This window comes from Nyctibius grandis, chromosome 11 (genome assembly GCF_013368605.1).
Source record: "Nyctibius grandis isolate bNycGra1 chromosome 11, bNycGra1.pri, whole genome shotgun sequence".
NCBI lineage: Eukaryota > Metazoa > Chordata > Aves > Nyctibiiformes > Nyctibiidae > Nyctibius > Nyctibius grandis.
In genome coordinates this window covers 16,710,768-16,724,334 of record NC_090668.1, presented here as the reverse complement: position 1 = coordinate 16,724,334, position 13,567 = coordinate 16,710,768, and the positions used below count along the sequence as shown (strand labels likewise).

Here is a 13,567-nt window from a genome sequence, read left to right as displayed (position 1 = left end):
AAGCATACTATGTTTGATTTTGGTTTATTCCTTTACTTCCTCCTGTGTATAGTGAAGTTTCCTGAAAAAGGGCCAATGAAGAGGATTTATAAACTGGTTTTAGTATAGTCACATTGTGGTCTGTATCAGTATTTAGGTGTATTGCTTATCTTAACATGAAGTGATGTGTTAATTTGACTTGGACACTGAGTAAAATGTGGACACAAAGTAAACAATTCATGGAATTAAATAAAATCATAATTACAGGTCAGTGATTCTGCTATAGTGTTCTGCTAGTTAAAACAGAAGGCCTTGCCATTACTGCATGGGAATCTGCATTTTATCATCTGCCGGCAGAGAATCAGCCCTCTTACCACATTGTGTGCTCTCCGGTTTTGCCTGCGGGCCGGCAGTGTCGCAGGGACAACAGGGCATCCTCAGCCTCCGCAACAGCACAGACCCAGCGTGGCACTTCCCCACCCCAGCTGCGATGCAGATGTTATATGCACAAGATCCTTCATGCGTTAGAACATTTGTTTAGGTTCTCAGCGTGCTGCAGTGGACCGACTGCTCATATATATTTATATCTGTTATGCTCACAGACAAGAATGTGCTTTATTTAGCAGCTTAATCCATAGGAATTCAAATAAGTTCTACTATTTGGCCCCTTTGCTTGTTCTCAGGTCTGTAGCGTTCTCTACCCCCTCTGTGTTAACCCAGACAAATCCTAGTGAGGTGTCAATGACTTTTTATTACCTACAGTAATTTTCTTTTGTTAAATAACCTCCTCTCAGCTGTTGAAGCTGAGTAGTTAACTATGAGATTGCCACATTAAACTCTACTTGTCTCTCTTGCAAACAATAGTAGGGGAGCTCAGTAGAGATTTCGGTAGGTGCTTAGCACGATAAGGATCCTGGGATCTCCTGAACTCAGCTGGGATCTCTGAACAGGCTGCTTTTAGTATCCCAAGTGGTGCAGACAAAAATACTGTAAGGTCACTGCCACGTACTATTGCACAATGAAGCTGTCCCAAAGTAACAAATCCATAGTTGATGATAAAACGGAAGGAGGGAGAGGACCCATACTTAAGCCATTGTTAAGAAAGGAGGAATTGGTAATGAGCTCCAGGGGGTTCAGAGGATAGCTTCCAGAGGGAAGTGTGGAAAATCTGTCCCTCAATTCATCTAAAATTAGACTGGGCAAAAAACCCCAAACCCAACTACAAATGTTCTGTGTATGGAGGGATGGGATGATGGTATGGTGGCATCACAACAGGTAGAGTGAAAGAGGCTGGTGATGGGCAGGGAGTAAAGATCTTTCCATTTAGAGGCTGTTTTAAAGCTCTGCCCTGATTTTGCCAAATGAAACCAAGATGCAGATATTTGATATGTTCTTTACTCAGGGCTGACATTTTGGTCATCTTGATGCTGACTTTGGGAGGCATGAATAACCAAAATTGAGCTGACATTCAGTTGTTAAGATTTCCTTATTTTTTTGTGTTACAATTCTTAGTGTTTTCTAGCAATCCTTAAAGTTGCTATAGCTGTAGCGGAAAATGTGAAGAGCCTGAGAAAGTTTTCTGAGCCATGTCTTGGGTGGCACGGTTACAGATAGGTTTCTGCCTTTTAAAACGTAGTATAGGAGGTGTGATCTAGAGAGACAGAAATAACAGCTAAAAGTCATTCATCAGCCGATGTCCTGGAGCACTGCTGCGTGCCATATGCATGTGCAGCGAAAGTGGAGTTGAGCCAAAGAGCAGCTGAGTTTGTGGACAGCTTTGAATCCAAAGTCACGACGGGACCTGCTGGGATGTCTAGGATCCTCCTCCAGAGCATTAATGAGAAATAGATGCCATCTGGAGGCATTTTCTTGCCAAGGGACTGTGATGCCATGTTTGTCTTTCAGTTCTCATCAATCACAAATAGCTTTTAAATAGATTTGTATTTTACCTTTAGTCAGATGATTTCGTCTTCTCAGCTACTAAGGACACTCTGACCTTTCAATAGACTCTTCTGGAAGAGGACTTTTTATTTCTGGTAAGACACACGTGTTGCAGTGGCTGCTCTGTCACTCTTTTTCCTTTTCCTGCACCAGTACATTCCCTCTTTCATCATAGCTGCCTCATCCACTCCTCCCCGTACCACTGTATTTTCTTCCCTCTTCTTTTGCTGTAGGTGCAAAGAACAACTTTACCTTTAATGGTTTTGAAACTCAGATGCTTAACTATGTAATTCTAGTAGTTTGCATTAAAATTTTTGCATCTACTTGATTTTAAAAAAGGCAAGCACTGTAATACTTACATAAGGCTGGAATTTTACTCACTCTTGTCGTGATTGTATGGTGAGTGCATGAATGTTTTTAAAATCAATTAGATATAAATGAATAGTACATTCAATACAGTAACTGTCACAAGTTTTATTGATGTGGAATCTGGTTTGTATAGATTGCCCCCTCGGTTTTAATTCACCTCTGTTTAATTCAATGTTAGCTATCAAATTGGACTACCCATACCTCTTACCTATGATGAGGCTGTCTTTATGCTACTTATATTATTGAAGGGCTTTTCTACTACACCCATAGAATTAGAAGCACTTACTGTTTAGTGCAGGTCTAGCTTTGAGAGCTTGCTAGGCCACAGAATCCCAGCTATGCACCTCTAAATACTATGCTAAATAACTATGGAGTGACCTAAAGGCAGTGTTTAAATCAAGTCACTGCCTTCATAGCATCTATAATGTGTCTGGTTTTCATTAAAAGAAAAAAAAAAAAGAATCAGTAAAGAAATTAATTCACTCACCAGAATGTTTCTAATGCATTGTGTTGCATTAGACCCCATCTGGGATTGTTATACACCATACCTACGATTTAAATGGAGTAGCCCCTGCCTGGGAGGATTTGTAGCCGAAATAGAGAGCACAGAAGAGGGAAACAGGGCAGACTTAACCACTGTTTTACAGATGGAAGCTGAGACACAAAAGCATTAAAAGTGGTTTGTAGCTGAGCTGGGAGTTAACATGCGTGTCTGGTTCTATCTTTGAAAACATCCTTTCCTTTTAACTTTCTTTTTAGTTCAGGTAGAATGACTGGCACTGTGGCAAAGTTGTCTTTTTAGAATTTTAAAGTAGCTTTAAAAGGTTTTTTCTTCAGGAGTGTTCAAGAATATGAGGAACTAGTAAAACAGATATATCTGAAACAAATAGCTTGGTGCCTGTGTAGTGATAAGAAGGAGAGAGTAAAAACAGTACTGGATTTAAAAAACATTTTTAGGCCAGTGGCAAGAGTATGTCTAATGCAGGTATGGAGGGAAGTAAGATTAGGCTGACCTTTTATTACCTATCACTAAATCCATTTTGTCTCTTAAAAACTAAAATCCTGCTGGTGAGGTCTAAAGAGGTTCTTGGATTTACCCAGACTGCAGGATGTGTGATCAATAGCTATTTGTTTATCCTCCCTTGGATCTCTCCACCTTACTTAAGAGTTTAAAATCTGCCAGGGTACTGAGCCAGCTGCTTAACTGCTTCCAGATTCCTAGGGCCATATTCTGACAGCTTGTTTTATGCTGAGGAGGTCCCTGGAGTCTGTGGTGGAGGAAGGAATTTTCCTTTTTTTTTTTTTTTTTTTTTTACTGTGGCATGGCAGTAAAGTCACTTGATAACCAATAATCAAATTTCAAAACTTATTTTCCCCTACAGGGTTCAGGATACACAAGCAAACGGCCATGAAACAATTGTTGCTTTAGCTCAGCCGTGCTCCTTCCTGTCATTGCCTGGGCTGTACAGTGTACCCTCCCACTCCCATCTTATCTTAGAACAACAAAAAATGTAATTCTGCTGATGGAAGGATCCTCTGAGCTGCAGGGTTGAAGAAATAGGATTTGCCCCTGTTGGCAATTTAAGGTAAAGTTCTTCACATTCATATAGCAGCTTAGCTGTAGCCAGGATTTAGAGGCGGGTGTGTGTACCCCAAGCTCGATGCTCCATCAGTACACTGCAGAGCAGGTGTTTCGAGTGTGTGGCTTATAAATGAGTAATGTGAGCTTGATCTGAGGAGAACGTGTGTCCACACAAAGCTCTTGCACTAAACGGATCTAAACTCCAGAGGTTGCATAGGCTGCATTTAAACGCTCATACCATTAAACCCACTGAAGCAGTATTCTTAAATGTGCTTTGTTTTAGGCCTCAGTGGCATTCATAAATCAAGATGACTTGATGACTATAGAAGGGTAAAACTTAAAAACCAGGACTTTGCTATGGAAAAAATAATTTTCTTTTTATTTTGTAAAAAGAATATTTAATCATTTGGGGCTGGTTGCTCTTGGGAGTTATTACTGTTACTTTATTTTTCTTGAGCATATTTTCAATAGAAAATGTATCGTTTCAAGCATTTCTTCAGACACAAACTTCAGACATGACTTTGGACAAAGAGCATCTGCTTTCTGATCAGCTCGGATCATGCTAAACTTGGAATATGGTGACCAAAAGCTATGTGAAACATCTTATAGTATGCTTGTTTTTTTAACCTTTATCTCAACAGTACTAATTATAATCTTAAGTATTTAATTTATGTGGGTATATAAATACCAGATTGTCTTTCCTCACACTGAGCTTAGTGTCTTAATCATTCTTTACCATGTAACATGTTTTGGTTTGAAGATGCTGCTTGAATCCTTGAAGATTATTTTTTTTCATGGATAAGGTTGGGCCTTGGTTATTTTTGTAGTTCTAGAACAAATAACTAAGTTGTTTTCTTAACTTGAACTCATCTTTTTGAATAGATGAGTTTTTTCTTCAAACAATGAGCAGGAGCAGCTTTGATACTTGTTATTGATACATCTTTTATTAGTGAAGCAAGGTTTGAATTACACAATATGAAAAAAAAAAAAAAGGCAGCCCATACTTGTGGAAAAAAGTCATCCAGCTGCTGAAATATTATTTGAAAAAGAAGCATGTCTGTGTTCAGAAAAAAGACAACATTCGTTTGTATTCCTGCTAGTCACAAATAACAGGAAAGGTAACCATTGGAGATGATGATATGATTTATCCTGTTGTGTGTTTATTAGACTTTGAGGAAAACACAGTTATTACCAACTTTTAGCATGTCTTGTAATAAATTTGCATTTTAACAGGACAGTGTACTTAAAAAGTCAGGGGATGAGCTGTATAGAAGTAACACTTTGGCATCACTGTTTCGCTTAAGCAAATGAGGACTGACAACCACTAGTGCAGTCCGTGCTTTATTGAAGAAAAATATAGGCCATGGTAAACACAAAAATAAATTCCAGCCTGCGGGGCCTAATGAAAAAATAGTCCTCTTGAGAGGTGAGATCATATGGCACCACCACAGTACGGTTGCCATCTACTCTCCTGGTGGTGCTGGAGCCACTGGACTCTGTTTTGATCTCTAGGATTTACCTCTGTATGTCTTGAATCAGGCTGCATATTTCCTAGTTACTTTCAGGGAAACCTGATCTACCCTATAATCTTGCTTAGCTTCTGGTCATTAGAATATCAGCGCTGTGCATAATTCAAGCAGGGTTATATAGCTCGCTTCTAACGTACAGGGACAAGGGGACAGATTATAGTAATTTTTCCTGATTGGCAAATGGAAGGCAAGGGAGGTGCAGTTCTGTTAAACTGCCCCGAAGGCAGTCAGTAGCTGCTGTAAGGAGCAGTCTGGTTTCCCTTCCTTCTTGCTCCATGTTCCTGCTCGCTCTTGTTTGTCAGAGTTAGAGAAGGTGTGACCGCACAAGTTGGATCAGCTAACAAAATTCACTCAGAGTTGTGTAATTCAGAGATTTTTTTTTTTTTTTATTCCTAAGGAATAGGGGTGGTGGCAGGCAAAACCTTAGCTTAAATTTGATGATACAAAAAGAATTTGCCTTCCACCATCTCAGTACAAGAAGCAAATGTGAACATGTTTCTTGGTTAAGCAGAATATTTGTTACCAAATTAATCGTACAAGTATAAATATATTCAAATATATTTAAACAGTAGATTAAATATATTTTTTGTTCTAGAAGCCGAATGCTGATTATATGTATATCAGAAATGACACTTGTCTTCCCTGTCTGAAATCTCTACTAGAGAGTCTCTTGAAAGTAGTTCAGCTTCTAACTAACCTTTCAAAGCACGTCTGCACATTTCTATTCCCAGCTGCAGAGGTAGGGTAAAATAGAGGTTGAATAGCAGTGAACACTTGTAAAATTGTATCTCACAAATCACACTAAGATTTTTTTTTTTCTATGCACTTTCTTTTGCCTTCAAGTATCTAGTGGCTTAGCTGTGGTTTTGAACTAGATGATCTTTAAGGTCCTGTCCAACCCAAACCATTCTATGATTTTTTTAAAATGCTAGTTAAGAAATTGTATAAAAGCTACTTAGTTGTTGGCCACAGCACCTGTAATTTAGCATGATAATTCTTCAGTATCAATTAACAGTCTATACAAAATTGCTATCTGTGTTCAGGACTTAGAACTGCTGCAAGAGCCGTATTCAGAACTTCTGGGGTGTTTAAACTCTTGGTAACGTGGCAGTTGTTTTTTAATACATAACATTTACCTTTCTTTTGTTTTATTCATGGTAATAAAGATGTCTGAGCAAATGTCAGATGGAAGAGACCTCTTAAAGTCAGATTCCAGACACTGAATTTTAATGTTTACCCTGCAATCTCCAGCATAGTTAAAGCAAACAATTTCTGCAGCGTTTGAAGTTGCAAATATTAGTCACCCAGCTTCAGTTTTGCCATCTCTAATGTGCTGTAATGCACAAACCGTAATTGCAGGCAATACTGGTTTTATTTAGCTTGACAGAAACAGTAAACTGGACTTTATCATAAATACTAATAATTCATCTATGTGGAAACTGCTGGAGGTAATATACATTGAATTCTATTTACCTTTCTCTCCAGTGCAAGGCATGCATTTATTTAGAAATGTACTTCCCCAAAAAAATATTCTTGCCATAGTTGTTCCAAGGAAAGATTTGTAAACCATATAGGTCCTTTAAAGTTGAACTGAGAGCTGTAATGATGAGGCAGATGTAGTCAAGAATGTAAAGACAGAAACCGGGAAGCTGCACTGCTCTGTGTGTCTCCTGGTCTCAGTCAAGAAGCTCAGAATAAGAGAGGTGAGATCATGAAATGTGTGATTCTAAGCCATGACTTCTACTTAGGCCATCCTAATCTATCTGCTTCTACAGCTTGGTCACAGTGTTGTAGATTCTTAATTCACTAGCTGAAAGATACTAAAAATAAAATAGTTACTGGGCTTGAGGAAAGGCAACACATGAGACAGAATCCGTTCCTTTTGCCAGGTTTTATCTCAACCTGAGGTGCTACTCCAGATGGTAAGGAAGAAGAACATCCTGGCACAGCCTGACTTCCGTGGCATAGCTGGCAGTGTCAGGCTCTTTGCAGAAAGAGATGCGCTCCCTTCTTGAGGTGGAAGTCTGGGCTATCTGGTACTTTGCTTGTGATTCTGCATGGAAAAGGAATTCCACTGTACCAACTTGCAGGCCACAGGTAAGAACTCTGCATGATCTTGTATCCCCCAGTGTAACAGCTTCTCCATATTAATGAGAGTTAAAAAGGGTGCATTCATCCAGTAGAACTCCGTAAGGAAAAACAAACCTCTCACTAAAAGATTTCTAAGGTCAAACAACTGAATTCAAGGCGAATATTTCAGGGAGTAGAATATTAAAAACTGTATTAGAGTTAACAATATTATATGAAAAGCAGAAAACAGAAATACTTAGCAGGTAGGTGGAAATGCTTGTGTCATGGCTTTTGTATCACCGACTATGTAAAAGCTACACACTGTGTGTTTCTAAGATCAACAGTAAACATACTCTTTACTCTTAAAAGCATCTTATGAGCTGGGAGACTGTGCTTTTGACTTCTATATTTATTCTTTGTTTTTAAATCAAGATGCGCTAATTTGCACTCCTTATCTCATAATGTCATGACTTTTACAACAGCCAGCATGGATGGTTCTGTGTTTCTGTACAACAGCTGAAGAAAATGTCAAGTACAAAGAAATCCACTGCTCTCCTGATACAAATTACTTTATCACATAAATGGTGAAACAGAGAATTTTGACCCTATTATAGAAGAATGTAAGATAGTGGATTAACACTCCAGACTTCTAATTAATCACAGTGTCTCATCCTCTTGACGGTTGCTGATTAGACCGTTCTCACTTAAACGAACAGCTGTCCAGTATTAACACTTACCTGTTAGTGCTGCTTCTTGTGCAGCTGTCAGCCGAGATGACACTGTTGCGATTCTGAATGTTTCAAAAGCACGTTTCAGAAATACTCAGAAACATCCTTACATGTGAACTATACTTTTATTGTGTGAATACTTAAAAAACCCACAGAACTTAAATTCTAAGAACTGAATAACACTCTGCACTGCTTATGCTGTTTTCTCATGCAAAAAAAAGTACAGAACAGTAGTGATTATGGTTCCTTTCTTCTATAACATGCACAAAGTATTTCATACAAACTAATTACAATTCTCATCAAAATTTTACAGCTTTACTGAAATGGGAATTCCAAAATTTGTTACACACATACCAAATTTCTTTTAAGATGATACAAATTAATTTAAGTGTGATATCACTTCTCAAGTAAACCTTGTATATCACTGAACTACTACAATAAGAAGATATGTATTTAAACTACTTAATTTTTATTCCAACTTTTAGACCATGTTTTAAGAGGAACGCTGCAAATAAATTGAAGCCATTGAGTCAACACACACTAAGCCGACCCCATAAAATATTTCTCCAATAGCATCTCCTCAGTTTTAAGGCATCTGAAATTTAAACCAAACTGAGCTTTTCTCACTATCAAAAGCAAAACAAAGAAATTCTCTCCAGGGAAACACACTATGTCACTTTCAAAAAGAACTATCTTAAGGCAATGTGCCACTGCTACAGGCTGCACACAAACCACAGCTATTTTCCTCTGACCTGTTGTGTTTTCTAAAGCAGAACAGAGAGAAATCCCAGTGATGGAAGAAAAGTGTACTAGTATGTATTCAGACAAAAGAATGAGACAGAATTTAATCTAAAATCTACAGACTCTAAACAAACTCTGAATAATACACTTTTATTATTCATAAAAGGTATTCCCTTTTTCAATTCACACTACAGATAAACAGCAATGGACCGTAATACTAATTCTTCAGTTATCTGTAAAACTGTGGAAAAATAAGAAAACTGAAATCTAACTGAATTTGTTACACAGCATTACTGGACCTTCAAACCACAAGTATCATCAGTAGGGATGGTAACGAGGCCCTGGGTTGTAGGAGTTGTATCCGTATTGCCCATAGTGGGAGGAGTACGATTGTCCTTGTCTGTGCTGCTGGTAGTTATTACCCCAACTTCTTTCTGGCCTCTGATTAGATCTATAGTCACTTTGCCAGTTGTATCTTTCCCCTCTAAAATATCTACCATCTTGAAACCTAGAATGAAAAGAAATGTCAAAGATTCACATAAAGTTTCACTCTTAAATGTTACAGTTTTCATGAAAACTGTCATGTAACTGTTTATACACTCAATTACTTATACGTTTTTATGACAAACTGATGAAAACATACCTATAGTCATCTGAGATAATTCACTAATTCTTACTGCTACCCAACACACTATTTGCTAAGCAATGGAAGGACAGTCTGTTTCCTAACACAAAGTATTCGTAGGCATTAGGTGAACTCCTGGAACTTTCAACAGAGACTCAAACAGACCATATATCTAAAAAGCAACCAGAAGATACATCCGTAGCTGTGTCAAAGACAGGTTCAATCTAGTAGCTTCATGGTTGAAAGCTGTGGCAAAGCAGGCTTAAGTACAATTTAGCTACCTAAAAGCACAGTCCTGGAATTTGCATATTCCCTAATACACCATTGCTTCATGGTCTCTTGTAGATTCCCATACTCAAGAGAGCATATCTTATCGGTGGTATTTAGCCATTGCTCAGTCTAAATTTTGGCTTTTCAGCTGTATCCCAATTCCTATCAACACCTGAGCTGCCTCACAGTCATTTTCTCTGGATATCTCAATGGTGTGGTGTAGACAAACAACATTTACATGAGGTTCACTTTGTGACTGGAGTGTAGGTGTAAGAGTTCATTAGTTCAAAGAACCACAAGGTTTGGTAAGAATATCTCCTTAAACAAACACTTTTTTTTTTTTTAATCTGTAGAAACATTCTGTGTTTAACTTAACGACAAGCTTCTAGCGTGAGAAAACATTAGAATTGTCCTTTTTTTCTCTAGATAAGGCATGAATCCTATTTAGGTATTTAGCTAAGAAGTCTTCCCAATTGTTAGTTGGACTGGAGTTTAACTACTTTATATTAAAGGCTGATGTTAGTATTACCAAACATATTATATGCTGTAATCATTGTTTTTCAGTCACACAAAAATTAGATGTTACTGTCAGAATTCAGTAAAAAAGCTGCAATTACATCCTGAAGAAATAATTCAAAATATTTTGCAGTAGGCAGGTGACACTACACTTGCTAGACAGATCGGATGATGGATTTTACAGTCATTTCTACTAGATAAAAGAAATACAGGCTAATCTAACAAAGTACATCAAATATTTAGGTTAAAAATGAAACATTTTTCTGGACAGCTAGCAACAGATAATCACACTATTAGCCTGTTTGGTTGCACGTTTTCCTGCCAGTTATTATCCAACAGAAGATAGGCTGCTTAGTTTTGCAGAACTCCCATCCTTCCCCTCTAGAAAAATGTTCCTGGCTGAGCAGTAACAAACCCCAGGGCGCAATGGGCTTGGTGGTTCCAGCTCTTACTAAAAAGGAAATTACTTCATACTTTTATACACAATGCAAAAACTTTGACTATCAATACAGAGAAAATGTAAAACTTCATTACTTTTTAGAGAAGACTATTTATCTTAAACATAGTTACCTATGAAGTAACAAGAAGATGCTTCTATTAACACAACAAATTCCTATCTATCTTCTGAAAGAAATGATCATTTAACTACATATTTGTGAAACTACCAAGATTTTAAAAAAATAAAAAGAAATCAATACCGATCTCTGTTTCTCTGGTTGCCACCAGATCTATTTCTCCATTCTTCTACTATAGGAGGGGGATCTGCAGGGCGTTTCAGATATTCTTGGTATTCTTCATCATCTGATGTGAATCGATGAGCAAACATCTTTTCATAATTCAGGGGCATGTCAACCAAGGAAGTCATTCTGAAAACTTTAAACATGAACACAATAAAAGTGGCTTTAGGAATATATGAAGGCTCTTATTGTAATAGCTACCAAAATCCACTTAGGGTAAATGAAGGACAATGAAAAGTTACACTCAGATTAACACAGCAGTTAAGTTTTGGGCAGACAGCATAGATGACTGACTCTTAAGTCTTGACGATGTACAACTGTAAATAACTCTCCTGAATAGGTTATCTCTGATGAAAGCAATTCCAATTCCATGTGCAGTCCTTTGGACATCTTTACTGGATATGCAGATGCTGATCTGTCTAAACACTGGGAGTGGTTTTAAGGGACTCCATCCACACAGGAGAAATTCAGCTCAGATTAATACCTAATATAGTTAGCCATTACCCAGGAGCATCTCTGAATCAATTTTGATAGACCTAGATTAGATGAGCTGTGGTAGAAAGACATGGGACATTTCTGAGGCTTGGTAATAGAAAAAAGCACTTCTTCAGAATATACTCCCCCAATCTACTCCTAATCCATTCTTGACAGGAAAAACATTACTACAATCAACTTGCAAAGCTTGCTAAGGTAGAATATCATGCAAAGCCTACAGATGCACATAGCCAGCAAAGCAAAATAATCAGATTTATTCACAATAATTTATGTGTTAATAACTTGATTCAGGGAAAGGACAGCACCTAAGAGGATGTTAAATTACCTCATAATATACCTATCTGATGGGATTTGTGTTTAAGGCCTTAGTTTCCTTATTTACCTGGCTACATATGCATTTGCCCTTCAAACACTGGTGCCGTCTAGTACTGTCCATCAGTCTGGCCCTAATCGCAGGTGCTGAGAAAGGCTCTATGCTTACTGTTTTAACAAGCCCTGGGTAATTTAGAGCATTAAAGGTCTTTGCCTCTAGACTTCCAGATTAAGCTCTTTTGCTGTCTCCTGAAGATTTGCAGGCAGGACCAATATTCGCCTTGCAAACTGGAGGGAAGGAAGGAGGAGAAAGGTTTCTTCTGGACCCTGACACCTAAAATACATACCCTCAACGACCAAGCCCAATTCTTCTCCCCACTGTACCCATGAGCAGCTTGAGACTAGGGTGAGTAAGTGGGATGTTTATGGGGAATACAGCACAGTACTCTTCCTGTAGACTGAACTCCCCTTTCATCAGCTTCCGAAAATTCAGTGTCTGATGATCTCCAGAGCCCATCTGCAGCTTTCCCCCTTCCGCCTAATGACGCAGTGTAAATCTTTCTGAAGCAGGTGTAGGAGTTATTCCTGCAGGATGCCCAGTGACTTCATCCTCCTTTTTTGCAATACGCTAACCTCGTTAGTTTTTACTATGAGCTATCTCCGAGGACCTTCGCTCCTCAGGGGCTATCTCAGTCGGGGCGGGAACGGGGGGAGAACACTGCCCTGGGGACCCACCGCGTACCACTGCAGCCTTCTCCAAGAGCCGCGGGGGCTGCTCTCCTCACGGTTAGTGATTTTCCTATCAGATTCATCCTGCGGGGGCCGGTAACAGGGTAGACCCGTCACCTTCCTCCCCATAAAGCCAAACACTGCCTTGAGCAACGGCCGGGGCTCAGTTCCCCTCAGGAGGGCCTGCGCCCCAGCCCTCTGCCCCTCACGGCGGGGCGGGCCGGGGCCCTCTCCCCTCACAGCGAGTGGGGCCCCGCTACAGCGCCGGCGGCTCCGGCCGGAGCTCGCCGAGGGGAGCAGCGGGTCTCGGCTTCCCGCCACCCTCCTCCCTCACAGCCGCCCCCCCCTCCGCCGCCTCTGCCCCCCTCACCCTGCGCCGCCGCCGCACCGCCGCAGAAAGCCCTCCTCTTCCGGGCCGGGCCCCGCCGCTTCCCCTCGGCCGCCGGGGCGGTGCCGCCTCAGGCCGGCGTCCCCTCAGCGAGCCACTGGCGGCACCGCCCCGGCGGCGTAGGGGGGAAGCCAGTAGGGGTAGAAGGATTGATCCCCCCGAATTATGATTTGATACAAAGCACGTTGTTATAAATAGTATTGAGGTTTGTGGGGCGCTTTCCTTGGCTCCTGTGTAGGTTTTAAGGAGGTGATACCTGAAGTATTTGGATTTTACTGAAAAGAGTAAAGTGAACGTGGCACCTACAGTTAATAATGCGATTTAAGTGTATTTCAGGCATTAAAAAATTAGAGATGTGTTGACTACTGTGTGAGGAAAGGAAGATGACATGAAGCCTTTTTGGCAGCTAAATAATTCTGCATAAACCAAAATAATTCTCGGTTGGCGTCTGCTTCAGCAACATATTTACGCTCCCACCTGGTGCTGTAGATGGTGGTGAGTCCTGTCGGCCTTAATACACGTGAAGTTACATGTGAGCGTAAAAACTTTTCCTAAA

General features: G+C 39.8%; 1 protein-coding gene across 1 annotated transcript; it reads right to left on the bottom strand.

Annotated features, from left to right (window-relative positions):
* Positions 1-8,304: 8,304 nt before the first annotated feature.
* On the bottom strand, positions 8,305-13,045 carry RAMAC (RNA guanine-7 methyltransferase activating subunit). Its single transcript, XM_068410547.1, has 3 exons — positions 12,994-13,045; positions 11,049-11,223; positions 8,305-9,447 (listed from the first exon to the last, which is right to left on the bottom strand). The coding sequence occupies exons 2-3, from the start codon at positions 11,213-11,215 to the stop codon at positions 9,258-9,260; spliced, it is 357 nt and encodes a 118-aa protein (XP_068266648.1). The 5' UTR covers positions 11,216-11,223; positions 12,994-13,045; the 3' UTR covers positions 8,305-9,257.
* Between the last annotated feature and the right edge of the window lie 522 nt (positions 13,046-13,567).